This window comes from Meriones unguiculatus, chromosome 3, assembly GCF_030254825.1.
Source record: "Meriones unguiculatus strain TT.TT164.6M chromosome 3, Bangor_MerUng_6.1, whole genome shotgun sequence".
NCBI lineage: Eukaryota > Metazoa > Chordata > Mammalia > Rodentia > Muridae > Meriones > Meriones unguiculatus.
In genome coordinates this window covers 37,307,765-37,334,729 of record NC_083351.1, presented here as the reverse complement: position 1 = coordinate 37,334,729, position 26,965 = coordinate 37,307,765, and the positions used below count along the sequence as shown (strand labels likewise).

The 26,965-nt window shown below is 50.8% G+C and overlaps 1 protein-coding gene across 1 annotated transcript in view; it reads left to right on the top strand.

Moving 5' to 3' along the window:
* The first annotated feature begins 4,524 nt into the window (after window positions 1-4,524).
* Gabbr2 (gamma-aminobutyric acid type B receptor subunit 2) overlaps window positions 4,525-26,965 on the top strand; it is a 325,955-nt gene continuing 303,514 nt past the window's right edge. Inside the window, exon 1 of the mRNA XM_060379878.1 lies at window positions 4,525-4,995. Coding sequence (XP_060235861.1) covers window positions 4,672-4,995 — 324 coding nt within the window. The 5' untranslated portion in view covers window positions 4,525-4,671. The remainder of the gene's footprint in view (window positions 4,996-26,965) is intronic.

Genomic DNA, 26,965 nt, shown 5'->3' with positions numbered 1-26,965 from the left:
ATGTGAGTGTCTATGTGTTTAGAGGCCAGGGGTTGATGTTCGGTGTCTTCCTCTATTGCTCTCTACATCATCATCATCATCATCATCATCATCATCATCATCATCATCATTAAAAGTCAAGCTGTCTCAGTAATCCTGGAGCTCACTGATTTGGATAAACCAACTGGCTAACAAGCTCCTAGGATTATTTTGCTGGAACTAAGATGCTTACCACCATGACTAGCGTTTATTTTTATTGTATTTATTAAGATCTGTTCATTTTATTTTCGTATGTATAGATGTTTTTGCCCACATGTATGTCTGTGTGCCACATGTGTGCAGGAGGCCCTGAAAGCCACAAGAGGGGGTTAGATTCTCTGGAACCTGAGGTACAGACAAGTCACCATATAGGTGCTGCAGATCAAACCTGGTCCTCTGAAATATCTAACCCTCATATGCCTACCTTTTTTTTTTAAAGATAGGGTTTCTCTATGTAGCCTTGGCTGTCCTGGACTTGATTTGTAGACCAGGCTGCCCTTGAACTCACAGTGATCTACCTGCCTCTGCTTCCCTGAGTGCTGGGATTACAGGTATGCACCACCATGCCTGGCTCATGCCTAGCTTTTAATGTCAGTTCTCGGGATCCGAACTTTGGTCCTCATACCTGTGCAGAAAAGGATTTTATCCACTGAGCGGCCTCCCCAGCCCTTCAGTGGTGCTCTTAACCTTTTTATAACATTCCTGGTCAGACACAGAAGTGTATCCTTAGAGTGAGTGGAAGAGAGGCAAGTGCGGGATCAGGGATGGATAGGTGGCTTGTGTCTATGCCCTCAGGACATCACTGAATCAAGAGAGTCCTAGGTCCCTTCATTTACAGATGAAGATGCTAACACCCATTTCCCAGGCAGCCATACAGTCTTTGAGGATGCGCACCAAGGTGTCTGGCACAGAGCGGGTGGGTGGTTAATGTACGTAGCAGCTATTATTATTACTCAAAGATGTCACTAGACCACATTTGATGCCTGAAACCCAATTTTTCAGTTTAAAAAACATGCCTTGGGAGGAAAGGAACAAGCTCCTTCGAGTCATTCAGGGAATTTTTTTCAGAGCCATCATTCACAACCTCTCCATTAAAGAAAAGAAGAAGAAATGTAAAACAACACACTTTATAAAAATAGCCCAACTGCTTGATTGAAAGAACTATCCCAACATAAGCGCGGATCCATGGAAGATGTCTGCAAGGGTGGCTTGTCAAGGTTTCTTAAAGAAGAGGAGGGGTGGGCTGATGGGAAGGCGCAATGGCCGGCTTGGTGGCTTGCCGCCGAGCCTGATGACCTGAGTTCAATCCCTAAGGATCCAGAAAGTGGAAGGGGAGAACTGACTCTTAAAGGTTGTCCTCTTACCCCCACATGTGTGCCATTATACACAGTTATGTACATGTGGGCATGTGCACACATGTGCGCAGAAGTAAATGAACATTAAAAAAAAATAAGAGTTTAAAAAGAGTAAAAGGAGGTCTTGCTGCTTTGGGGAGACAGAGCAGAGGAAGGCACAGACAACTGATGGGAAAGAGCAGGGAAATTTAGACCCGCGTCTTAGAAGACAGCTGTTAGGGCAGAGCTGGAGTGCCCAGCCTAATAGAGGTAGAGTAGACAGAGTGTGTGTGTGGGGGGGGGGCACCTTCCCATGTCAGAATCCTGCTGAGAGGGAAGGATGCTCTTCTTCGCAATAGACAATGGACCCCAGACTTTACAAGTCCCCACAAAGCCAGTGAGGGACTATCTTGGCATAGTCCCATGTGCAAGCTGGGGTTTGGAGACAAACTTCCATTTGTAGGGGAATGTGTGTTGAGAAAATCGGGGTATGGGAAGACCATGAAACTTTAAGCATTGCAGACCCTGCTGACCCCCATCTGGTCCTGGAGGGGACTACAGTCAAGTGTCTCCACCGTCCTGGGACTTGGCCAGTACATTCTATTCCCATTAATAATAAGAGCAATTACCATGCCAGCCATTTCCAACTCCTCTGCCTCTACCCTGGCTCTTGCCATGACATTGAACATAGCAGCTGGTGTGCCTTCTTGTGACCTTTCCTCTGCCTAATGCATCATCGCTGAGCTGCCAGAGGAGGCTGGTCAAATAGCTCAGGTTATGGCACAGTGGCTGCGGTTCTTCATTTTGTCAGTGCAGCCAGCGTCCTCACAGCACTGAGGCCCTGACTGATCTCCGCTGCCTTCAACCTTGGCTCCTCCTGATCTTTCTCTTGTTCACTCTGTGCCAGCCACCCTGGCTCCAGACCATCCCCATGCATGCCAGTCTCACTCCTGCCCCGTATCCTGTGTCCTTCCCTCTCATGGGATACTGACTTTCTGTCTTACTTCCCTTAAGTCTCTGCTAAGGTGTCACTGTGGTGAGAACTTCCTGAACTCCCCGTTTTGGATCTTACCCAGAGCTCACCTGTCTCCATCCTCTTTCCTGTAGTATTGTCTTCCGATGGCCTTTCCCTCAAACCCTGAAATAGCCTCTTATTCTAGGTACCGCCTCTCTCTCTCTCAAGAAGAACACCAACTCAACAAGGACAGTGGCTGAGGTTGCTTTCTTCACTTCACTTGCCTTCCTAGCAAGCGCAGAGGAGGGCCTCTCAAGGAAGGGATGGCTGTTATCTGAAAGCAGCCCCGCTCCACCTCTACAAGAACACAAATTCGAGGCTGGCGGCTGAGGCCGGGACCCGGAACCAGGGAGAACGTCAACGACTCAGTTACCCACAGGGAAAGACCAAGGCAGGAACTGAGAGCCAGAGGGATGCCCAGACGAGCAAAGTAGGACATGAGATCACAGCCTGGCCGGGAGCCAGGCTGGTGGGAAGGAGATGGGTCCCTTCATGTAAGACACCTGCTACAGTGTCTGGGGTGACTATTACCTCTGGACTATTTTTTTTGGCTGGAAGATGGGCATGCTTGGCAGAGCTCTGCTCTGGCATAAGCCTTCAGCCCGGGGAAGAAGGAAACTAGAGGCCTAGAAAGAGGAGATGAAGCCTGGCTGACTTGGCCCCTTGCGCTCTGGAGCTGTCCAAGGTACTGCCCATGCTCTCGGCTCAGCCTGGACTCTACTCTCCGGATAATCCAGGTTTCTTCAGGATTGCCTGCGTCGCTCCAGACTCACGGACTCCTTTTACACAACTCCTTACCAAATGTGTGGAGGAACCGGATCCGGAGCAACTGAGAGCGCCGTGCCCTCCTTCCGGAGGCGCTTTCCAACAACAGGGGTGCACAAGAGTCCCTCGTGGCTTTGTGTTCTGCTTCCCCTGTGTTAGCTGTGTATATTATCCAGCTACTGAGCCCACCCAGCCCCCTGAAGTGGGCACGAAAGACCCAGTGTACTAAGTTTCTAGGGCTGTTCTGAGGATTGCGTATGTCAGGTAGCAAGCACTTAGTGAAGGTTAAACTCAACTCTTGTCACAAGGTCGTGCATACAGTCCAGTGCCTGTTTGTTTTGTAATATGATCTACCCCCCCCCCCCCGCATTAATCAGGCGCTGGGAGTTTGTAGGTTAGTGTGCACAACTGCCGTGGCTCATGCGGAGACACACAGGGGTCACTCGGGTTCACCTGGCGCAGGACTGTTTTGCTTGGAATTAGTCAGTGTGCCTATGCCACCTGGCAGAGAGAGCAAGCCAAGTCCAGGGATGTGCGGTGCTTCTTGGGCCTGAGGACAGAGTTCCCACCAAGGGAAGAATTTTAAGGCGGGGCCCGCTGGGATTAGGGACACTGGGAGGTCAAATGCCTGGAGGGGGCGGTAGTAGGGCTCGGATCCCAGTCCTGGCCTGGGGTTGGCAAAGGACTCTAGGCTGGATCAAGGGCCCCAGGTGCCAAGGTAGCTGGCCCAGGAGGGCGCAGGCTGCAGGTGCCCCCAGGACACCTTTGTGGAACGTTTGCTCCCTCGACTTGCCCGCCCATACCTGGAAGAGCGGTACCCAGCCACCTCGCAGGTGCTACAGGAATCGCAGGGCGAGGCGCCCGCGTTCCCCGCGCCTGGCAGCTCCGGGTCCCGATTCCCCCGACCGCTGTGCTCCGGAGCACAGATTCCCAGCGGGGTGAGCCGCTCGCGGCAGCCGGTGCGGCGCGGCGCCCTGGGCGCGAGTGTGCGTGTGCCGGGAGCACGGCCCTCCCCGCGGCCGCCGCAGCGCCGACGCCTCCCCCTCCCCCGGCGCGCGCGGCCCGTCCCTGTCCCCGGAGGCGGCCCGAGCCGCCGATCGGCAGCCTTGCCTTCGCCTCCCGAGCCTCCCGCCGCCCTCCCTTCCTCCCCCCGGCCGGGCTCCAGGGTCCGCCGCCCCGCGCTCCCGGCAGCGAAGAGCTGCGATCGCGCCCGGGGGCGGGAGGAGGCGGCCGCACTGGAGAGAGGTACGCGGAGACTCGGCCCCCTCGGCGCTCGCTCGCTCGCTCTCTCGCTCGCTCGCTGGCTCCCCGCCTCCCGCACTCCGCTCGCTCCCACCCCTTCTCGGCGTGATTGATCCGTCACGGGCGCCGCCGCCGCCGCCGCGGCCGTTCTGAGCGAGCAGGAGCCCGAGCCGAGCCGAGCCGGGGCCCGGGCCGGCGCCATTGCGCGGGAGCCGCGGGCAGAGCTCGGCGCCGGGCGGCGGGCCGGGCCAGGCCATGCGGGCCGAGTGAGCCGGCGCCCGCAGCCCGCGGCGCGGCATGGCTTCCCCGCCGAGCTCCGGGCAGCCCCGGCCGCCGCCGCCGCCGCCGCCGCCGCCGCCCGCGCGCCTGCTGCTGCCCCTGCTGCTGTCGCTGCTGCTGTCGCTGCCGCCCGGGGCCTGGGGCTGGGCGCGGGGCGCCCCCCGGCCGCCGCCCAGCAGCCCGCCGCTCTCCATCATGGGCCTCATGCCGCTCACCAAGGAGGTGGCCAAGGGCAGCATCGGGCGCGGCGTGCTCCCCGCCGTGGAGCTAGCCATCGAGCAGATCCGCAACGAGTCACTCCTGCGCCCCTACTTCCTGGACCTGCGACTCTACGACACCGAGGTGAGCGTCCAGTGGCTCGCGCCGTCGGGGCTGGGGGCGTCGAGGAGGGGACAGGGACGCGATTGTCCGATCCTCTCCAGCCGAGGGCACCGCGGGCTGTGCCCGTCAGGGTCCCACTGGGCTTGGCACCTTCCACCCCTGGGTGTATGTGTGGGTGTGTGTGGAACGAGGTCTCCTTTGACCAGAGGAGGAGCAGAGGAGGTAGAGGCCGGACCCCCCAAAGGCCTGGGGTGGTTGCCCCCGTCCGGGTGCCGCTCCTAAGGTTGTGGGATGCCAAGTGGGAGGAACAAGCGCGTTGACCACAAACTGGGCCAGCCACAGCTCAACCGGCTCTGGGGCCTGTTCCTAGACCCCCCAAGAAATCCAGGACGCTCTTTGAGGTCCGGAGGACTCCGGGACCTTAGGGGCCCAAGCTCCCAGCAGGACCGGTCGTGTGGTGGCCGTCTGCAGCTCAGGGACCGCGCGCCACGGGTAGCCTGGGGGCGCCGCGGGCTCTGCAGCTCTGCTGCCTGCCTCTGCCCAGCGCCAGTGGTGGCTCGCGGTTTGGGGAGACTCCCCTTCCCCCTCTCCCCGCCTCAGATGAGTTGCTCATCGAGTGGCCTGGTGGGTCTAGTCCGGGTTGCGTGGCGGGTGTCCGGTCGCGCTGCCACTTTTGTTCGGCAGCTGCAGGCACAGCTAAGCAGGTGCACACTTGAGGCGCCCGAGTCGCGGGAGCCTCGACTTGGAGTGTAGCAGAGGGTTCCCCTCCGGCCTCTTTCTCTGAGCAGAGCTGGAGCACCAGCACCTTCCCGTCCCAAGCCCCCCTTCTCACACCCTCTGTTTAGGTTCCCGAGAAGCCTCGGCTCAGACCTTGACTACCCACTCCGAGGCTAGGACAGAGAGAGGGCCCGGAGGAGCGATCGGTAGCTCAAGGTTGGGTTTGCGAGTTTTTCCGGACCCAGGGAGCCCCTACGCTCCGGTCGTAGCCTCGGAAGATACGGCCTGAAGGGGGCAGTGATTTCCTTTACCGTGAGCTCTGTTGGCGCCTCTTGCATCGCCCAGCGCTGCCAAGGCGCAGCTCTTGACCCTGGCTTCCCCGGGCTCCCCCTGCGCGCCTCTGCCGGAGCCTGGGCACAGGCCCCTCAGACAGGGAGCATCCCTCTATGTCACTGGTGGCTTCCTCCCTTGCCTGACCCCTCCCCGCCCCCCTGAAAAGAGCAGAATTGTAGATTGACTCCCATTCCCCGCCTCCCCCGCTTCGCCGAGGAAGCAGCCTGCTGTTGTGCTCTGTAAATAAAAGGTGAAGGAACCGGTGGCAGTTGGTGGCGGTGAGCTCAGGTTGCTGCAGGCGGAGAGTCTCCTCTGCCTCAGGAAGAGGCTCGCTGGGTGGCTGTACAGGGCTAACCGAGTGTGAAATCACTTTCGAACGACGTTCCTGTCGCCCTCATTTCTTGCCTGATCGTTTCAAGTTCTTTAGGGGTGCTGGTGTGGCGCAGGCAAATGGAGAGGGCCATGCATTCACACAGAGGCATATCTCCTTGGCGCCTTTTCATGTAGCTTCCACCCATGCTCTGGAAGGAACAGGGAACGGACGGTTCTTTGAAGAGAAAAACGTTTGTAGACAGGGCAGCCCTGCTTGCATCATGACTCTGTCTCGCAGAATGTTTCAGAACGCTTCCTGAGAAGTTTCTTCTTAATCCGTTTGTGGCAGCAGAAGGATGGGTGTTTGGTTGCAGGGTGTGGGCTGGAGCTTTCACATTTCTTTTTTCAAGTGCATTTTGGTGGCTTTCTGAGTGAGAGGGCCCAGAGTCAAGAGGATGAGGCAGTCAGGGGTGCTTCGGTTGGTGGGAATAGTTCAGAATCAGCATGGGAGGAGGATGGGTCATGACTTCAGTCTAATGCCACCTGGGCCTGACTTGGGCTCAAACACTAGGAAACAGGTTATCCTGGCGACCCCTGACCCCACCCACCCATGACCTTGATTCAGGCACCTAATCTCTAATCCCTCTAAATGCAGGTGTCCACAACTCAAGAGCAGAGTGGTTAGACAGCCTCTATGGAATGGCATCCAGGGGCTTACAGAGAGCCGCCAGCAGGCTCCACTGCCAGGGCTGTAAGCTCTCGATAGATAGATGACTCTGCCTCCCTTCCTGTACTTTCATCTGGTGTGGATTCACCAGTAAGATGCTGTGGCTTCAGGTGGGCTAACTCAGCCACTGCTGAAATATTAAGAAGGCTTTTTCCTCCTGCTCGGTTTTACAACCTCTAAGAGAGCCAGGGAGGTTACTACCAGAGAAGGGAATTCTGGCTGACAGTCAATGTATCATCTCTTGCACAAGGTATCACATTTGGGAGAGCGCCCAGGGGCTATAATTACTTCCCTCCACCCCCATGTAACCCCATCCTTAAAGTTTTCTCTGTGCTGGAGGGAAGGAAAAATCAGTCTGAGAACTTGAGGCAGATCCAGGGCAATCTGAAAGGCGTCTGGGAGTGAGCGAGCGGCCTGCGTTAGCACCATGGCTGTGTTTGTGGACTCTGAGCAGGGCCTCTCCACCTGCTGGCCTGTCACTCTGGAGGGATGGGTGCGGGGGAGGGGGAGGGGATAATCTTGCCTGACTTTGTTGACTTTTGATGTTAGTCATGGCTGCAACGGCCAAAGACCAAGGGAAGCCAGGGCGGATGTCGCTCCACGCCACCTGTAAGGAGGAGAGATGCAGCAAGGCACAGGCTCTCTGCTCCCCCAGGCCAGCCTGCCTCCTGTATTTATTTATGTTGCTTGAGCCTGTCCTTTTGCAATACTGGAGATTGAACCCAGTAACCAAGGGCATTACCAGCTATATCCCCAGCTCTCCATGTTTTCATTTTGAGCTAGAGTCTCCATAAATTGCTCAAGCTGGTCTTGAATTCAGTGTGTCTCTCAGGCAGGCCTTGAACTTGTACCAGCATCTCTAGTAACTGGTATTCCATGCCCAGCCTAGAACTTTCAAGGCCTCTGTCAGCAGCACCATGGTCATAACAATGAGTGATCACAACAGATCCTGGGGCTGTCGGACTTTCGCTTCTTTTGTGTGGTATTGCATCACTTCTGTAAACACTTGTTTATGGATTCCAGGAGGACTTGCATAATAAAAAACAAAAGCAAGGCGCTGAATGGGTAGCCGTGAGGAAGTTAAGTACCAGAAGCTATGTAGAGGCTTTGAAGCTCCTGCCTTACGGAAAAGCTGGGTGTGGCATTTGGAGTGCCCGGTTCTTTGCTCTGTTTGAAAGTAGTTCAGACACAAAAGTGAACTCGGTGGATTACACTACTTATGAGTTCTTTGGTAGCCACATTAGTAAAGGAAAATAATAATCAAGGAATATGACTAAGAGTAATGGTAATGGTAATGGGTCTGATTTAATTAACATTCATTTTAGAAAAATTGGTAGATATAGAAAAGCATAAAGAAAACAATTCCCTATAATCGACCTTTCCAAAAATAATTGCATCTAATAATTAGGATTATTTCTTCCAGTTGCCAGTGTTTACTATGTTATGTATTTGATATTCTACTCATGTGCATTTTAATATTTTCTTTTGTTCAATTAACATTATTAGATCATGTGAATTTCCTCATGTCTTCAAATCTATCCTGTTAATATAATTTTTAGTGGTTGTATACTATTCCATCCCGTGCACACATAAATACTTAATCATTCTCTGCTGTTGAATTTCTGTTTTCTGACTTTTCACTATTTAAAAAAAAAACCCACTGTAATAAAAAATTCATGAAAGTTCAAAGGAAAGTTCATGAAATCAAAGAAAGGCAAGTAACCCAGGTGTACGGCTAGCTTTCAGGGAGATGACTGACGACATGGGGATCCATCTTAGAAAGCCCAGCACAGACAGACGATTGAAGAGCTTGCCTTCTTCTTAAGCAACTTCGCCAACTCCCTACTATCTAATGTGCTGTGCTTTATTTGATTTGTGTATGTAACAGTGCACATGAAGAAATCAGAGGACGGCTTAAGAGAGTCATTTCACTTCTCCTGCCATGTGGGTCCTGGAGTTCAAGTTCCTGTCACAAGGCTTTGCGACAAGTGTCTCTTCCTACAGTATCTCTCTGGTCTCCGCATTGTGCTTTACAAGGGAATCAGGTATCTGTGAGCCTTGTCTGCCTTCCCCAGGAGGCTGAGCTCAGCTCCGCAGCTGTGTGCTTAGCACCTGCTGGTGCTGCTGCGCTGTGGAAAAGCGTGAACCTCAGCTCCAGATTCAGAGAGGTGACCAGCAGAGAGAAGGCAGAGCAAAAGAACCTTCATCATCTCCAGCTCAGGATAGAATACGAGAGAGGAGAAGGCTACACAACTCGAGGGATGCACTACACATTCTGGAATCAAACTTCCTAAATAGTGAATGTTATAGCATGTGAGTTCTATCAATGTGGTTTTTAATAATAATAATAATAACTGGATAGATCTGAGTCTAATGATACAGGCCATAATTTCAGCTACTCAGGAGGCTGTGGCAGGAAGATCATAAATTCAAGGTCTTCCTGGGCTACAGAGTGAATTCCAGACCAGCCTGTACAACTTAGTGAGACCTTGTCTCAAAATAAGTTTTTGCCCAATATGTGTTAGGATCTGCTTCAATTCTTACTACTGCAGGAGAAAAAAAGATGGACCGAGCTGTTTTAGGTCAGGCTCACTTTGAGTGGCTGTAGTTCCACTGACCAGCCTTTAGGAAGTGCCAGGCTTAGGACTCTTGTTGTAGAAACCCAAACTCTCCTGGCTCATTTCAGTAAGCAAACCCTGGATTGAGCTACGTTCTGGTATGTCTGTATCCAGGGGCACAGTGAGAGCTTTAAAAATACCTTCCTCTCTGGGTCTTGGCTCTGATCCCTTGCTAGTTCACAGCGAGGCATGCTGTCCCGAGTGGTGGCAGATGGCCTCACACAACTGCAGCTTTGCACAGTCCCAGGAAATCCAGCATGAATAAAGCTGCCGCCCAAATGCTCCAGCAGAGGTTCTAGGCTCATGTCATTGGTATGAATTAGGTCATGAGTTCAGCCCCTAGAAAATCACATGATGCCAATGTGCCAGGCCTGTGCCATGAAATGGGGGAGAGAGAGAGACAGAGACAGAGACAGAAAAAGAGACAGAGAGAAAGAGAGGAGGTTAGCTGCACCCAGTCTTGGGAATGCAGAGTGGAAAGGAAGGCCAGGCATGGTATTACAGTGCATGCCTGTAATCCTAGCACTCAGGAGGCAGAGGCAGTTGGATCTCTGAGTTCAAAGCCAGCCTGGTCTACAGAGTGAGTTCCAGGACAGCCAGGGCTCCACAGAGAAACCGTGTCTCGGGGGGTGGGGGGAAGTGGATACCAGAGTGGAGAGGAATTTGTACCTACTAGGAAGTCAGATAAAGAGGTATGGATGTCAAGGGGTCTGTTAGTGCCCTCCACAGACACCACCACAGACACCACTGCAGTCCCATGGGAAGTTCTAGGCTTACAAGGAAAGTGTCAAGAGACTCAACGGCAGAGAAGAAGTAACCGTGAGTGTGCTTGGAGAGGCTTCGGAGGAGGGCTTAGATGGGGTAAATATAACAGACACCGAGAGCTGAGGCCTAGGGGCTATGGAGGTTGGGCCCAGGAAAGAGTCTCAAGATTATAGAGGCAGCAAGGTAGGAGATGTGGTGCTTTGTGAAAAGTAAGGCAGCCTGGGACAGGGTCTGCCTTGGAGAAGGTTGGGCTCTGAGGAGCTTTAGCACTTTGGTAGCAAAGAAGAGGCTGACTGTGGACAGAATGAGCTTGGAGACCTAGAAACTGTTGTTATCATAGACCCAAGAGAGAGAGGCTGGGGTCTCAACAGGGTTGGAGAGACAGAGGAGGAGTGGGGAAAAGTGTGGCACCGTGACCTGGCCGGGCAGGAGAGGCACTAGAAAGAGACCCAGAGGAGAGCATGTTCTCGACAGCTGTGTCTCTGAGAGAAAGCAGGCAGGGATGGGGCGGATTGGTGACCTCCCTCTGCCCCTGTACCTCCAGTGCTCACTGATACTTGTTGAATGAGGTCAGGAGAATGGGGTCTGGATATGACTTACCTGTGTGGTTTTTGTACAGTGTGAGGTTCCTTATGCTGACCACATAGAGCTGCTCTGAGAAAGCCGTAAGATACACATAGAAGTTCCAAACACGATGTAAACACAAGGCGCTGTTTTCTGACGCCATCGCTGAGAAGGGTGCTGGGGACAGAGGACACAGACACTGAGGGCTCCATTGGGTTCACCTTTCCAGCACAGCTCTCCTCCTGCATGTGACCGATGGTCTGTCCTCCCTCGATGCCTGCAGGCAGGGCAAGTCTGACTCTCGGGAGGGGGTATCTGGCAGAGCTGGGCACACGTGGGCCTGAGTGCACCGTTGCTGAACTGTAACTTGGATGAGTTAGCATCTTGTGGCATGGTTTGCCTGGACCACTTCCCCTGGGCCTTTATCTTCTCACGTCGAGGTGAAAGGGACTTTAGGGATCAGGATGACCTTTGCTGCCAAGCTGGCACTATCTCCTGCCGTTCCCACCAGCAACAATTCCTGAGCTCCCAAACGCCCAAATGGGCCAATGCCTTCACCAAACTCACACCTCACTAATTCCTTGGTCTGGACAGGTACCCATGGACACACACCTTTCATTGTCCTCAAATTCCTTCAGAAAGGGGATGAGAGGGATTGGCAAGTCTGTTTAGTGCAAGTTCTAATGTTGAGCTAGAGTTTTATGGTCTGACGCCATCTTTAAAGGGGTTTCTTCCTGCGTTTGGGCCTCCCTGTTTACACGGACTGAGAAGACATTATCCTGGCTGAGATCCCAGCAGGGCGCTTAGGAGATGGGTGTGCAAGATGAGCAGCAGGAACAGTGGTGCTGAACCCATGGGAACTGAGGAAGCGTGTCTTCTGTTAGGGTGGGCCAGGTGACTCTGCACTAACAAACCAGTCCTGGGATCCCTGTCGCATATTTAACTCAAAGTCCTGTGTGTGTCAGAGGCCCTTCTTGTTGACTGCCGTCCAAGAAGCAACATAAGGGATACAGGCTGTTTTCATGCTGTGTCAAGAAAAACCCTCAGGAAGGCACCGCGTGTGTCGGCATCTCATGTGTGAGCTGGGTCTTAGTTGCCTTTGCTTTGCAAGTGACATGTATGGTTTCTCTTGGACCAGAAATAGTTACTGCCCTCACCCCAAATTTAAGGGAATCCGGGAACTGCAGAGGAACGCATGGATGTCATGGCCATTCGCCGTATGGGGTGCTTCAGGAAGTTGATGCCAAGGGGCAATCTATAGCTGTCAGAGATCTCAGGTTACAGCCGAGAGAGATGAAAGACTAGGCTTTGGGAGCAGGGTAGCATAGAGAAGGCACAGAGGGTGAACCTGGTCAAGGCACATGGTGTGCTCGAATCGGGATGTCTTCAGAAACCTACCACCCTGTACAATGAATGTGCTGCTGCTGCTGCTAAGAAAAGCCTAGGGAGGGAGTGTCCAGGCCATGGCACTGTTCCCATACTTATGGAAGAGAAGGCATGGAGGGACAATTGACTGAGAGGAATTACAGACTCAGGGGCCACTCTCAGAAGAAGTCTTGGGCAGACCAGTGGGGAGCTCTGGAGCCAGGGCTGTCTGATTCAGATGGCGGGGGTGGGGGAGGGGAGAGGAGGATGGGGGGTTCCATGCTGGGCCTAAGGCGTGTCTCGCGAATCTTTTTGGGAGGTTGCGCGGTTGGGAGGACCTTTTTCAGAAGAAAAGAGGTTAAGCAGCTCACCCAGCTGGCTGCCACTGCAAGGCCTATTCCTGCCCTGGGGCCTTCATGCCACGCCCACTTCCTGGGGAGAACATTCCACCGGGATCCGGTGAGGTTCTGCAGTTTAGCCCAAAATGAGAAGCAGGGCCTGCTCTCAGGACTGTGCTGGGTAGCAGGCCTAGGCCACAGTCACACACGGTGTGATCCACCCACCACAGCCAGCACAGGCTACGGTGGAACACCTTCCCCTGCTGAGCCATTCCCAGCTTGACTGAGAGGGAAACCTGACTTCTCACCTCTTAGTGTTTTGGTTCCAGGAAGGTGAGAGCACGAACAAGCAAAGCTGCCCAAGAAGCCTTGCACCTGCTGCTGTTTTCCTCTTCTCTGTGCTTATATAATAGCAGGCTGGGAGGCTGGTGAAATGCCTTCCTCTGGGTACCTGGCTGTCTAGGGAGGCAAAGGTGTGCCAGTCTGAGGACATAGAGGAGGAGTCCAGGAGAGGGCCAGTGGGCTGGGTCCTGCTGTGCCCTCAGTGGCTCGCTTTGTTGGTGAGTCTCTCTGCTATCTGTGGCCTGCAGCTGGGGCAGAGCCTCTCTGTGCCATCTTAGCACCAAGAGCTGCACATTCCCCTGAGCACCACCTCAGAGCCAGGTCTACAGAACAGGGGCTCCAAAAATACACACGGAACAAGCAAACAGCTCCGTGATCCTGATTCCAGCTCACGGGTTCTGGGAGGACTCGTGAGCGTCATCATGACGAGTTAGTGAGGAGCTCTGTGTGCCAACCATCGGGGAGAGCTTTCTGATCCATCTTTACACATTCTGCAGGGGTCAGGGAAAGAGGAAACAGCATGTGTCGAATGTCCCGACAGGAGATGACATGCCAAGTTGATGCCACTCTTCTTTTCTCTGAAGACAATGTGTGTAGAGTCCTGTAACGTACAGCCCAGCCTGGGAGGAAAATCTACCTGGGCTGGGGAGAAGTTCTCTGGTCTCAGGTTGGTTTATTGGAGCAGTAGTTCAATGAAGACTTAGGAGCTGGCTTTGCTTTCAGAGACCACACTGAGCCAGTGGAGGTGGGGCCAGGTTCCGGTCCCAAGAGACACTGTAGGAATGAAACCGAGTCATCAGTCTGGGTGAGTCAGGTGGTCTTGTGCCAGACCTGGGTACCTCCTTGATAGCAAGGCTTCTTCCAGGCACCAAGGGGCCTGTGCATCTGTGTGGTAGGTACTGACCCAGGAGGCAGGATTAGAAAGCCATCATCTCCCTGACGCCGGTGATGGGTCTGGACCCCATTAGAGGAAGCAAATCTGATAGGGCCACCTGTAAACAGAGTTGATTATCTACGAGATGATTTTCAATCAGAAGATTCTTGCCCAAATAAAAGGTGTGGGCGTTGTGGTGGCTTTTGGACAGACGGAGGGTTTCTTTTGCCAATTTTTACTCTCCTGGTCTTTTTTAATGTGCTGTGCTATTGAAGGATGAAGTGTCATTGTTGCCCGGAAAATTAGTAGATCCAAACGTAGGGAGTAAATGGAGTGATCCATCTTCATAGGTGCCTAGGGGTGCCAGTCACTGGCTGAAGCAGACCTCTTCTCCTGTCATTTAGCAAGCATCTCGTGGGTCAGGATTCTGATGAAATCTAGCCAGCAGAGGCTCTGGGGAGTCGTGCGTTACTGCTGTTCCTGTGCAGTGGGGTCAGGAGGGACACAGAGAAAATGATATTTTCACACTCTGCTCAAGATCCACTTGACTTGGTTCAGAGGGAGCTGATTCCGAAAGCAACAGCCACACTTATGATAATCATCACTGTCTCGTTGAAGCAGTCTGCCTTGTTTCTGGAGCTACACATTCACGAACGCTTCTATGCAAAGGCCCGGAATGGCTTCCAGGACCTGATGCCTCACCACAGCAAATGACCAGAGCTCATGATGATGCCTTGAGCCAGGGTCAGAGAAGGCCTTGACTTTGACGGGAGAACTGGCGTCCATCCCCCTTGTGTAAACTAGGGCCTAGGGAACCCTTTGGACTCTGGGAATTTTAGGAAGGTTAGGGAGCCCTCACAGAGCTCCTAGTATCGATGTCATAAAGCAATAACAAAAAAGTGTTTAGGGGGCCGATGTAGCTGGGGGTGGATTTATGAGAGACTAGGGCAAGAAGGATGCCCCATTTTTTTTTTTTTTTTTTTTTTTTTGCATTTCCTACCTGTTGGTAGAGCTGCATGGGATGTGCTGCATCTGTCATTCATTGAACTCTCAGCCTCACGCGGAGAGGGCTCTTCCTGCTCACCTGTCTCAGATGGACTGAGCAAGGTAAGGAGATGACCTTCGTGCAGTTGGTCAAGAAGGAGCTGAGATGTGAGCCTTGCACAGATGTCCATGTCATCACGTGTCATCATGCAGTTGCCCCTCCCCCCAAAAAGAGCTTTTTTTTTTTTTTTTCAGATGATAGGTTGTTTTCCCTGGTGAGTTTCACCCCCAACTGTGTGCTTTCCTTCTAATTCAGACTCACCCTCTTCCATCTCCCACCAGCCCACTCAGCCACACACCCCCAGTTCTGTATTCTTCGCTCACCTTGAGTATATCTGTCTACACACCTGGCTCTCACTCTTCCTCTCTCTGTTCCCTTGCACCTGGAGAACTTGGCTCTTGGGGGAACTTGTCACCTCCTATTGTGTTTACTTCAGTGCTAGTGTGTGTGTTTCTCGTTGGACTCAGATCATCTCCAAGGCAACAGTTGTGCCTCCTATACGTAACTGGTATCTCCTTCCTTAGCACCAGCTCTGGCCAGGGCCTGGGTGATAATGGAGAGGCGGAGATGGACCAGAAACAGCTGGTCCCTAGAAGGCGCATGGAAGAAGTGGGCCAGGCATGGTTCCCATACACATGAGAAGTGGGATGGCGAAAGGCTGTCTTTTCCTGTCCTGGACACCCCAGCATCAGGACCACTGCTTATCTGGGTTCCCTGATTTATACCGTGCAAGGATGCACTATTGTTCTGGGATTGGCAACAGGACTTCTTCCTTGCACGGATGGCCTTGGAGGTCTTCCAGGGTCAACCCTCTCAACTCCCAGATGGTAGAGCATCCACTCCGTCTTCCTCTGGGCTCGACCATGTTGTCCTTTGTGACTCCTGAGTGAGCGTGCTCATTCTTGCACAGGGCCTTTGCACAAGCTGCCACCATTGGCAATGCCTTAGCCAATTTTCTTCCTCCACTGGGAACTAGCTTGAACTTGGTTCCTCTGTTCTTAGAAAAACTCACACATCATGACTCCCAGAGATATGGCTGTTCCTTCCGTGTTCCTTCCTGCAGTTGCCATTTGACATTTGTTGGTCTGTCTTCATTCTTCCAGGGGGCAAGAGCGGTCTGTTTTTAGCTTCCTAGAATGTCCAGTGTCCTTTCTAGCACACAACAGATACTCAGTAAATACTTATAGAATGAATGAGGACCAGCTGAAGGACTGGAGGCTGATTAAGATGTTTATAATGGCTTGCTAGTGTGTGGGCTGCAGGGAGACAGCTGGTCAGTGTGGGAAGTTAACCAGAGTCAGCCAACTGCTCAGGGTCACTGTTAGGGTTGACAGAGAGCGCTCTGAGCAGAGGGGCCCACAGTCAGTAACTGACTTTCAGTGTGACGGGTTGCGGGTGATGCATATGAAAATGTAAACTGCTGAAATTGCAAAGACATTACTCCTCAATCAGTAGGGCTGGGCCTGAGGCCATGGGGAGGTCGTGACCCGGGTCTGAGCATTATGGCTGGAGGCATTTCTAGTTGAAATCGCTGGGGGCGGGGAGACGCTGCAGGCTCAGTGGTGAGTCCTGGGAGTGTAGTCTGTCCTCTGCAGTAAGGTCCCTATAGAACTGTTTTGTTGGGGCTTGTTGCTCTTTCCTGGTCCCCTCTCCCCTAGCTGAGTGATGGCCAGGCCCACAAGGGCAGCCCTGGCACATGTTTTCCACCTGAGGGCTTGCAGCACCCAGGTCTGCACCTACAGAACCCAAGGACATTTGTGTGTGGCTGAAGCTTCTCTCTGGGCACCTAGCATGGCCCTTGCTCTGCTGGTGCAGAGCAAATGTGTTCTGTGTGAGTGGTGTTAAATACATTGTTGAAGCAACACTTTGGGATAAAATCACAACTGAGCCTGCTAATGGAGAAGGTGTTAGGAGATGCCTGTTGAAGAGCAGATTGGAGCAGCTGGATCTGAGTCTGGAGAGAGACAATCTGTTGTCCTGCCTGAGGAGGACACATTTCTTTAGCACCCAGAGGCAAATCATTTAGATCAGAGGCAGGGCAGGGTAGTGGGCAGACCTCTGGATGTGCTATGTGTCACCTGACCCATTGTTCTCTAGTGATAGTCTTGAACCAGTCACGGGGCTTCTCTATGCTTTGGACCCACCATCTGTAAAGGGGAACAGTGATGCTGTTTCTGGTTTTTCATGGAGCTACTGGAGAGAAGAGAAGTGGGGGCGGGGCAAAGGTGGTCACACCTGTAATCCTAGCACTTAGCAGGCTGAGGCAGGAGGATGTCAAGAGTTTGAAGTCAGCTTGGGCTACAGAGACTCTGTCTCCACAAAAACAAAAACAATTGAAGATAATAATTTAAAAAATCCCAATAAGATAGGCTTTACAGGCTGGGGAGATGGCTCAGTGATTTAGAGCACTTACTACTCTTACAAAGGACCCGTTTTGCTTCCTAGTACTCACATGACAGCACACAAGCATCTAACTCATTTCAAAGGATATGATGCCCTCTTCTGGCACTGCATACATGTGGTACACATGTGTACATAAAGGCAAGACACTCATACATATTAAATAAAATGATTTTATTTATTTGATTTGATTTTTTGAGACACAGTTTCTTGGTGTAGATGTGGCTGCCCTGGAACTCTGTAGACCAGGCTGTCCTTGAACTCGGAGATTCGCCTGCCTCGGCCTCTGTTAATCTGTTGGGATTAAAGGCGTGCACCAATCAGCCTGGCTGATTTTTTTTTTTTTAAAGAAAAATTTCAAAGGGCTGTAAAGAGTCACAGCTGTAAGACACATCTGAATTATCTACAAAGACTGTATATCTGGCATTCTCTCAGAGTCACTAGGTGTTTTAGCATCTTTTGGTTTTGTTTGAGATGGGACCTAGTCATATGACACTGGATGACCTGTAACTTCCTATGTAGACCAGGCTAGCACTCTCCCTCTGAGTGCTTGAATTGCAGGCATGTACCACCACACTCAGCTTCTAATGACAGCTTTATAAAAGACACAGGGATGCTATGAACATTCAAGCCTCTGTTTTCAGCACTGCCTTGGTACATAGTGTCTGTCCCATAAAGAGAAGTGGATGAGGCTGTTAGAATGTCTTCTTCGAAGGGGCACACGTGAGGACTGTAAGTTACTCACAGCAGGTGACCTGCAAGCTGGCCTTGAAGGAAGCAGGCAGAGCCCTATTTGAGGACTAGTGACAAGGTCAGGAGAAAGGACTTCAGGGCAGTAATGTGACGGCCATTCCAGCTGATGTGGCTGCACCTAGTGACAAGCTGTGGAAAGACCTAGAAGGCTAACAGGCCTCGAAAGCATATTAAATCAGTCATGGCTCACCTAGGGTTTCCTCAGTGGCCTGGTTTCTAGACGGTGCTGGCAGCAAAGAGGCTTCCTGCTGGGACACACACCCTCAAGTCACCCGGAAGCTGAGCAAGTAACCTTCAGGAATGTACAGAGCCTAGGGTGTAGGGGAAAGATGGGTTAGACAGACCTGTGGTTTGGCCCAGGCTGTTCGCAGTGTCCGAGAACAGGCCTCAGGACATGCAAACCCTGCAACCTACTCAGCCTCCTCTGTCTCACTGCAGGGAGTGCATGCTTATTGAGAGGCTTGGAGAGCTGAAGCCAGGCAAAACGAGCCATGCCTAGAAATACTGAATGGGTGTGGGACCTAGCCTTATTTGGTATCCAGAACCTGCCAGGGGACCATTCTAATTCCAACAATGGAAACATGACTCAGGGCCTGAAGAGGGCCCAGGAGTGATGTTAAAGCTTACTCGAAGTTGGGTCTGTAGGTGGACAGAAAGAAGGCAAAGAAGTTCGCACTTCTCTTAATGGCATTTTTGATGAAGGAAGCAGGGGGAGCATGGGCCAGGCTGGAGTAAATGTGGACGAAAGCCACAAGAAGACAGGTTGCCAGGCCTGGCTGTGAGTCTGAAGGCAGAGGCTGGCATTGACTTCCGGCTGGTGGGTGGCCAGGCTGCCATGAGAGGAGGCCTCCCTCAGTGACTGGGGTGGGGGGAAGGGGAGCCACACACTGTGCTCATCCCCAGCACTTGTCTCCATTAGCATGGGTGTGGCGGGAGATCTTCTGCCCCTTCGTCCCCTTTGTGGGCACGGGTTTACAGACAGCAGAGCCACTGGGGCCCTGTCATTTTGAATTCTTGTGATTAATCAGCCCGCCTGGGAAGGATGGAGCCTCGGCTTCCCAGCTGGGACAACAACGGATGGCTTTGCTTTTGAGACCTGCCAGGTTCCAGCCTTGTTACGGCCTGCCTCAGATTACTTCTTCTGTGGGCAGAGAGTGATGGGCCGTTTGGAAAATGCATTTGGAAGGAAGAGATTCTGAGCTGAGCAATACAGTGGTTTTCACACAGCACTGATAAAGAAGTTGATGGATAAAGACTAAATTGGATTTTTACCAAGAAAAGACTCAGTGCTGGGTGTTTGGTGAAAGAGTTATAATGGCTTAGGGGAGCTGTGGGGAAGGGAAAGCTGTGGTAAGAATCCAGGTCCTGAGGCTGGGAACACTTTATCTCATCTTATAATTTTGGCATTCTTTGCCTCAGTTTCCGTAATTGTAAAAGGGAAAGGCACTTTCAGGATGATTACTCTTCCCAGCATTTGGTACAGAACCTAGACCCTCATTCATGGTGGACAAGAACACCACCAGAATAATGGCCTCAACCTCCTTTTAAAACAAGCAAATAGACAAACAAAAAGTGTTTACATTTTTGAGACAGGTCTCACCAAGCACAGATTGGCTTTGTGATTCTCCTGTCTTGGTGTCCCAAGTGGCTGGGATTTCAGGCCTGTACTACCACGCCTGGCTCCCTGGTCATCTTCTGCTTCACTTGGGTAACAATCCCCAAAGCCTTTCAGACCAAAGCCAAAACACAGCATTGCTGCGAGGGCCCTGCTGTGACAGTGCCCACCTCCATGAGAGGCGGGGGCCCTGAGAAACAGTACCGCGGAGATAATAGGGCCTAAGTAGGTCTCATTTCAGTTTTAAGAAGAAATAGGGCAGGAGATGTCAAGACTGAGCCATCTATTCTTGTTTTTAAGTTGGAATTTACTTTTTAAGGAGGAAAATGGGCAGTTGGAGCCTTTCATCCTGCGAAAAGAGAAGTCAGGGTGTCAGCATAGTCAAGGCCCTACAGAACAAGCAAACGCTACATCCCAGAAAGGGTTTTGCGGATGGCTGAGATGAATGAGAAGGCAACTTAGCAGGGGTGATGGAGCACACCTGTGATCCTGGCAGTTAGGGGGCTGAAATGAGAGACTGGTGAGCTCAAGGCCAGCCTGGTTTATTTTGAGAAACCCTGCCCCAAAACAACAGGCAAGCCGGCAAACGAGAAAACAAGGAAGTTTAGAAGTTTAAGGTCTTTGGTGACTGACTGAATCGTGGTAGCCGAGCGGTACCCGAAAGCCTAGCACCTAGAGTGTTAGAGAAGAGCTATCTGGGATCATGGGACAGAGGGAAATTATCCTGCCCCCCCTCCCGTAGATGTAGCAGTGGCTGTCTCTGGTGCAGATCTCTTTGTTCAAAGCCAAACTCTATCTTCTGGAACCCCAGGATGTGGCTCTCTTGGCAACCATGGCCAAGCATAGGAGGAGGCAGACCCTTGCCCGTATGAAGTGGCAGCATTCTTATCACCAGTGTCTCCAAGTCTTAGCCCCTGCACCCACAACTCTTTACAGGCAGGAAATCAACCGCTCACACCACCCTCTCAGAGACAGAGAGCAGGAGATACATCAGCATCTAGCCTGCATTGGCACCGTGCTCTGTGCACCCCCTCAACACCAGGGCTTTCTCAGTGTTTGGTCACTCTGCCCGCCACGCTGCCAGACAATGTGTAGCTCTGGTTTGTCATTCCTATTGTCCGTAGAGGATTGGTCATGCTCACGTAGGCTGTTAAGAAACTTGACTGTCTGAGAGTTCCGCATGCATGCTCAGAGTGGGAATCAGAACCTTCAAGTGTGAAAGTGAGGATCCCCTGGGTCTTCTGGGTTCATGGAGAACAAGGTGTAGAGAACTGACCTTGCTTACTGTGATGAACAAGTGGCTAGATTGGGTGGTACCTAAGGAGAGGGGACCTAGGGTTTTCAAATTCTGGGAAGATATTTGATAAAATCTCTGTGACTGCTCAACAAGATGGAGAAGACAGACCATTCAGGTGCACCTGCTGATTGTTGGAACCTCCCAGGCAAGATGTTAAACTGCAGGTTTTCAGGAGTGGTTGTCCATAGGACTCTGAGTCTTGCCTGGACCTTTAAGGTGTGTGTGTGTGTGTGTGTGTGTGTGTGTGTGTGTGTGTGTGCGCGCGCGCGCGCGCCTATGTGTATGTGAGTGTATGTTGTATATATGTGCACGTGTGTGTGTGTGTGTGTGTGTGTGTGTGTGTAGTATTCGTATGTGATCTTTAGAAGAAGATACCTATCTTTAATCAGAGGTCTTGCTAAAGCTGTAGATGTCACCGTGGCCAGATTTTTCTGCTAAGGCTAAGTTAGAAGAATTAGCAAACAATTCAGATGTCAGAGCCAGAAAACAAGTTTCCTCGTATTCCGTTCGCCCCTTTCTCAAGGTTCTTCTCTCACGGTGTGATGTGTTGTGTGTCAGTCATGTGAGGACGGAAAGAAGGCAATGGCCCTAAGAGGACTGAGAGGAGGCGAAGCCCCTGTGACCCTGGAGGCATTCTAAGGGTAGCTCTTCCACTGACCTTGGGCTCCTTGAAGGCCCTTCCCCTTTCCTTCTGCAAATGCTGGCTGGAGACCCCTTTTGCCAGCACTGACAGATGCTGGCCTATTCTTCCTGTAACATGTGTGGCTGGTGGGTGTCCAGGATCTATGGAACGGAGTCCCAGGATGTCTAGTTTCCTTGACATGGGCAACCATAAGGTCAGGAGCTGAAGGGCTATGTGAGAATCTTGAACCCTGTGCTGAGCAGTGACATAGCCCAGACAAGCTCCACATTTCCAATTGTCAGCCCCTCTGAGTGTTCGTCACCTAGGCCTTGACCTTTGCTGTTTGCCCAGGAGTCTTGCCAGGCTACTGTATGGAGAATTTTCAGGCTTCATACTAGGCAGGTTCTTTCTCACCTCCACAGTATGTTCCTCACATCTGTAATCTCAATACATTGGAAGGAGAAGAAAGAGACTTAGAAGTTCAAGGTCACCCTTGGCTGAATTTAGATTCTATATTACAGGGGTGGGCAGAGGGATGGAAAAGGAGAAGAAGGGGAAAAGGGAAACTGGAGTCAGGCAGTAGCCAAACATGGAAGAAATAAATCACGTGAGGACTGTTACCATCAGGGAAGAGAGGCCTCTCTGCAGAACCAGGCTCAGTTGGAACAGAACAAGGATATGTAGGTGGCTCATGACCACAGAGCAGGGTGGGAGTCGAGAGATGGGAAATCATTACAAGGAAATATCGGGGGGGGGGGTTTTGCTATGCACACCTGGCAGAGTTCGTGACCCTCTTGCCTATGCTTTCAGAGTGCTAGGGTTATATGTGTGGCAGTGCCCAGTGTACGTAAGGCTGGGGATCAAATGCTGGACTTCCCTAGGCTAGCACTCTTCCAACTGAGCTGCACCCTCAGTACCTGTATTATCCTCTAACAGCTGGGAGTGGCACATCATGTAGGACAGGAGGAAACCATGTCAGACACAGAGAAGGGACAAAGTCGCATGTGTGTGGAAGGGGCATTTCTCTCTGTTGGAAGCCATGAACCACCCAAGGCTGAAACCTGAGCTCAGAGATCAGTGTACCTGAGTTGGAGGCAGAGGATACGGGAGAAGTGACTTAGGATAACTTTGTTGGTGCTCTTTCCCATTCACCCCCAATTTGATAGGCTGTGGAGATGACAGAAATGAAGGCAGCAGAGAGCTGCACCTCTGTGGGAAACCTCTTCACCCATGAAGTTGGGAGTCCCAGAGGAGAGGCTGTGGCTGTTAAAAGATAAACCAGAGCTGGATAGTAACTAAAGTAAGATAAAAAGCACTCCTGACTTATCGCCTATGGCTACAGGGGCAAAGAGACCTCTGTATGGAACTGGGCTCTGTCGAGACATGGTGTAGACCAGTGGGGAGTCATAGGCAAGGAATTGGCTGAGGGGATGGAAATGAAAATTTACTAAGAGGGAACATCATGGGGCTGTGTCTGAGCTGGCTGGCCAGGATGCTAACAAGGCAGGCCAGGATAGCAGACATCATATGGAGATGCTACAAGAAGAGGGATGGAGAGATGGTAAGACAGGGCTTTTCTAGAAGATTAGCAGCTGATCATCATAAACCTGAGAACATAAAGACAAACCTCAAAGCCCAAAGACTGAGGCCCAGTGGAGAGAAACAATCAGATGAGATGACTTGAATATGGTCAAGGAAGTCTTTTCCCTGGACAGATGGAAGAATCTAAATGGAATTTCTGTCCATTAGTGTTATGGGATGGGGTGGGGGTTGGGGATTTTCCTACCAGTCCCAAGCTCCTGGAATGTGAGACTCAAAATATTGTTTACAAATACCTAGGCCATAAAGCTAGGCTCTTCTCTGACTAGTTCATAATTTAAAATAACCTATTTTACTAGTTTATGTTTTGTCACATGGCTGATTACCTCTGCTAAGGTACCATGCATCTGTCCTCCTCACATCTTGCCAATCAAATTGCATATACAGTGCTGAACATGAGACCCTGTCTCAAAAAAGGTGGAAGGTGAGGACCAATATCCAAAGTTGCCACCTGACCTTAATAAATGGGCTACGACACATATACTCTCACACATACACATGAGCACACAGGAGCAGGCATGTACATGCCCACCCTCACTCCAACACAGATAGACAAAAAGAACATGAAAACAAAATCCTGATACTAAGCTAGTTGTACTGGTTAGTTTTTCTCAACTTGACACAAACTTGGGAAAAGAAACATCAGTGAAGGAATTGCCTCCATTATATCAGTCCATTATATCCATTATATTAGTCTGTGGGACATTTTCTTGATTAATGATTGATGTAAGAGGGCCCAGCCCACTGTGACTGGTGCCATCCCTGGCAGCTGGTCCTGGGCTGAATAAGAAAGCAATCCAAACAAGCCGTTAGCAGTATTCCATCATGGTCTCCGCTTCAGTTCCCACTTTCGGGTTCCTGCCTTGAGCGCCTGCCCTGGCATTGCTTAATAATGGATAATGTATAAGGAGGTGTAAGTCAAATAACTCCCTACATTGTTTTTTGTCCTGGTGTGTGTCATAGCAATAGAAAAGAAAACTAGGATCGTTGTGGTTTCATATTGGGAGAATTTGCATTTAAAAAAGCTAATTTGTGATATTATCTTATAGAAGTAGCCAGTGTTTATTATTGAGAATTAGAAAAAATGCACATAAAAAGAAGAGAAATCAAATTACCCACAACCCCACTCTCTCACACAAACACTGTTGCTGTCATTCTGCTATCATCACAACATTTAGACACATAAAATCCTGGCCATCTTCTGCTTGCTTCATCCTTATCTCCCACACTGTTTTCTTTTCTTTCTTTCTTCTTCTTCTTTTTTTAATGTGACAAAATATGCTCTCACCCCACACTTCTTTGTCGAGAGCCTTCTAGGCCTTTTAGAAGTCCTCTCTGCATCCGTGCTAGGCTTCCTGCTATTCCACGAGGCTGATGTTGATTTGAATAATCAGTCGTCGAATATGTGAGTTGTTTGTAGTGGTGTGCGTGTCTTGTGTGTATGTGTGCTCTGAAAGGCTGCAGTATATGCCTTCAAAGTATGTATGCTTCTCAGATTGGTTTCTCTCTTTTTCATTCTTAAAAAGATTATTTCTTTATTTAATTTTATCTGTGTGTGTGCCTGCATGTACGTCTGTGCACCATGTGTGTGCAGGTATCCATGGGAGCCGGAAGAGAGGGTCAGATCTCACAAAGCTGGAGTTGTGAGCTACCTGATGTGGGTGCTGAGAGCCAAACCTTTGTCTTCTGCAAGCATGGCAAACATTCTTAACGAATGAGCCATCTTTTCAGCCTCTGATACTTGTTTCTTAGGATTTAGTCTTGGCTAGACCAAAGAGGATGGGGAGTGATGTCCGGTGATGCATTCTTATGTCTGGCATCATGGCCTGACCTGCAAACCCCCCCCCCCCCGTTAATCATCATTATTCCTCTTTCAAGATAAAACAGTGAATCTTGAGTAGTGCCAGCACTTACCTTAAACCTCAGAGCTGGGACAGAAGGGAAGAAGCCCACAGGGCTACCTGCAGGTCCCTGCTATTTATCCTGCCCTGGATTTCCTGTCCAGCTGTTAGCCAGTGAATGGTGGGGACCGTTTGCTGAAGTCCCCAACTGGAAATTAGCACTAAATAAAAAACCAAATCAAATGCTCTGCCCTTCGGATAGTTAATAAATTTTGATTTGCATTTCCTTGTTGGTAAGGTTGGACTAGGAATACGGCTTAGCAGTGGAACGTTTGCTGAGCATGCACGAGGCCCTTGGGTTCTATTCCCATCACTGAAAAATAAAAGTTGAATGTATTTAGATGCTTAATGAGCCCTTCTGTTTTTGTGAATGGACTTGTCACAGCTCTTGCCTATTTTTATGAAAATACAGTGCTTTCTCCTACTAATTTGTAAACTGCGTTGGGTGCACGCAGCTCCTTCCCTGGTGGTGGATACGCATCTGCTTTTTACTCCTGCTTTCTAGTTTTCTGATCCTTTCCAACATAGGAGGCTCTTAACTCTCATAGAAGATTTACATCTTCATGTTTCCTGCCCCTGGATTCCTGCCTAGGAACCCCCACAGCATTCCATGCTTTATAATTAACCTCCTTAGGCTCTATTTTTGGTGTCAATTTAACGTTTAGCTTTAACATACGTAGAACTTGTGTTATGTGTGTGTGTGTGTGTGTGTGTGTCGCGGGGGGGGGGTGAAGGTGGGAGGGTTGTGTGCTCATGCATGTGGAGGCCAGAGTTGGAGGTCAATGTCTTCCTCAGCCATTCTCTGCCTTGTATTTTTTGAGTCAGAGTCCCTCACTGAAGCCAGAGTTCACTGATGCAACCAGATTGGCCAGTGAGCTCCAGGGCCCTGTTGCATTTGCCTCTCCAGCTCTGGGGTTGCAGAAACACATTACTTCATGAAGGTTTTATGTGGATTCTAGGGGTCCCACATCAGTCCTCACACTGGAGCAGCAATCACTTCACCCATCAACTCCCAGAACTTTTAATAGAATGAACTTCTCCTGATTATTGTTTTTTTTTTCCTTTATTAATTACACTTTATTCACTTTGTATCCCCCCTGTGGTTTCCTCCTTCCTCCCGTCCCGATCCCTCCCTTCCTCCACCCTCTGCATGTATGCCCCTCTCCAAGTACACTGATAAGGGAGGACTTCTTTTCCTCCCTTCTGATCCTAGTATGTTAGGTCTCATCAGGAGTGGCTGTGTTGTCTTCTTCTGTGGCCTGGTAATGCTGCTTCCCCCTCAGGGGGAGGTAATTAAAGAGCAGGCCAATCAGTTGATGTCAGAGACAGTTCCTGTTCCTATTACAATGGAACCCACTTGGACACTGAATTGCCATGGGCTACATCTGTGCAGGGGTTCTAGGTTATCTCCATGCATGGTCCTTGGTTGGAGTATCAGTCTCAGGAAAGACCCCTGTGCTCAGATTTTTTTTGGCTCTGTTGCTCTCCTTGTGGAGTTCCTGTCCTCTCCAGATCTTACTGTTTCCCACTTCTTTCATAAGATTCCCTGCACTCTGCCCAAAGATTGCCCATAAGTCTCAGCATCTACATTGATAGTCTGCAAGGCAGAGCTCTGATTATTGTTTTTTATAATCAAGTAACCCGAGGTCCCAACACCACTTGTTGGAGGAATAAATTCCTTCTCCACCCACCTTATAGTTGGTCAGGCTGACCTTTGATGAATTCTTGCCTTGTTGATAAAATCACCCTGACCTCATATTGCACCAGTATCTGGTACAGCAATCTTTTCCATATCCATACAGTA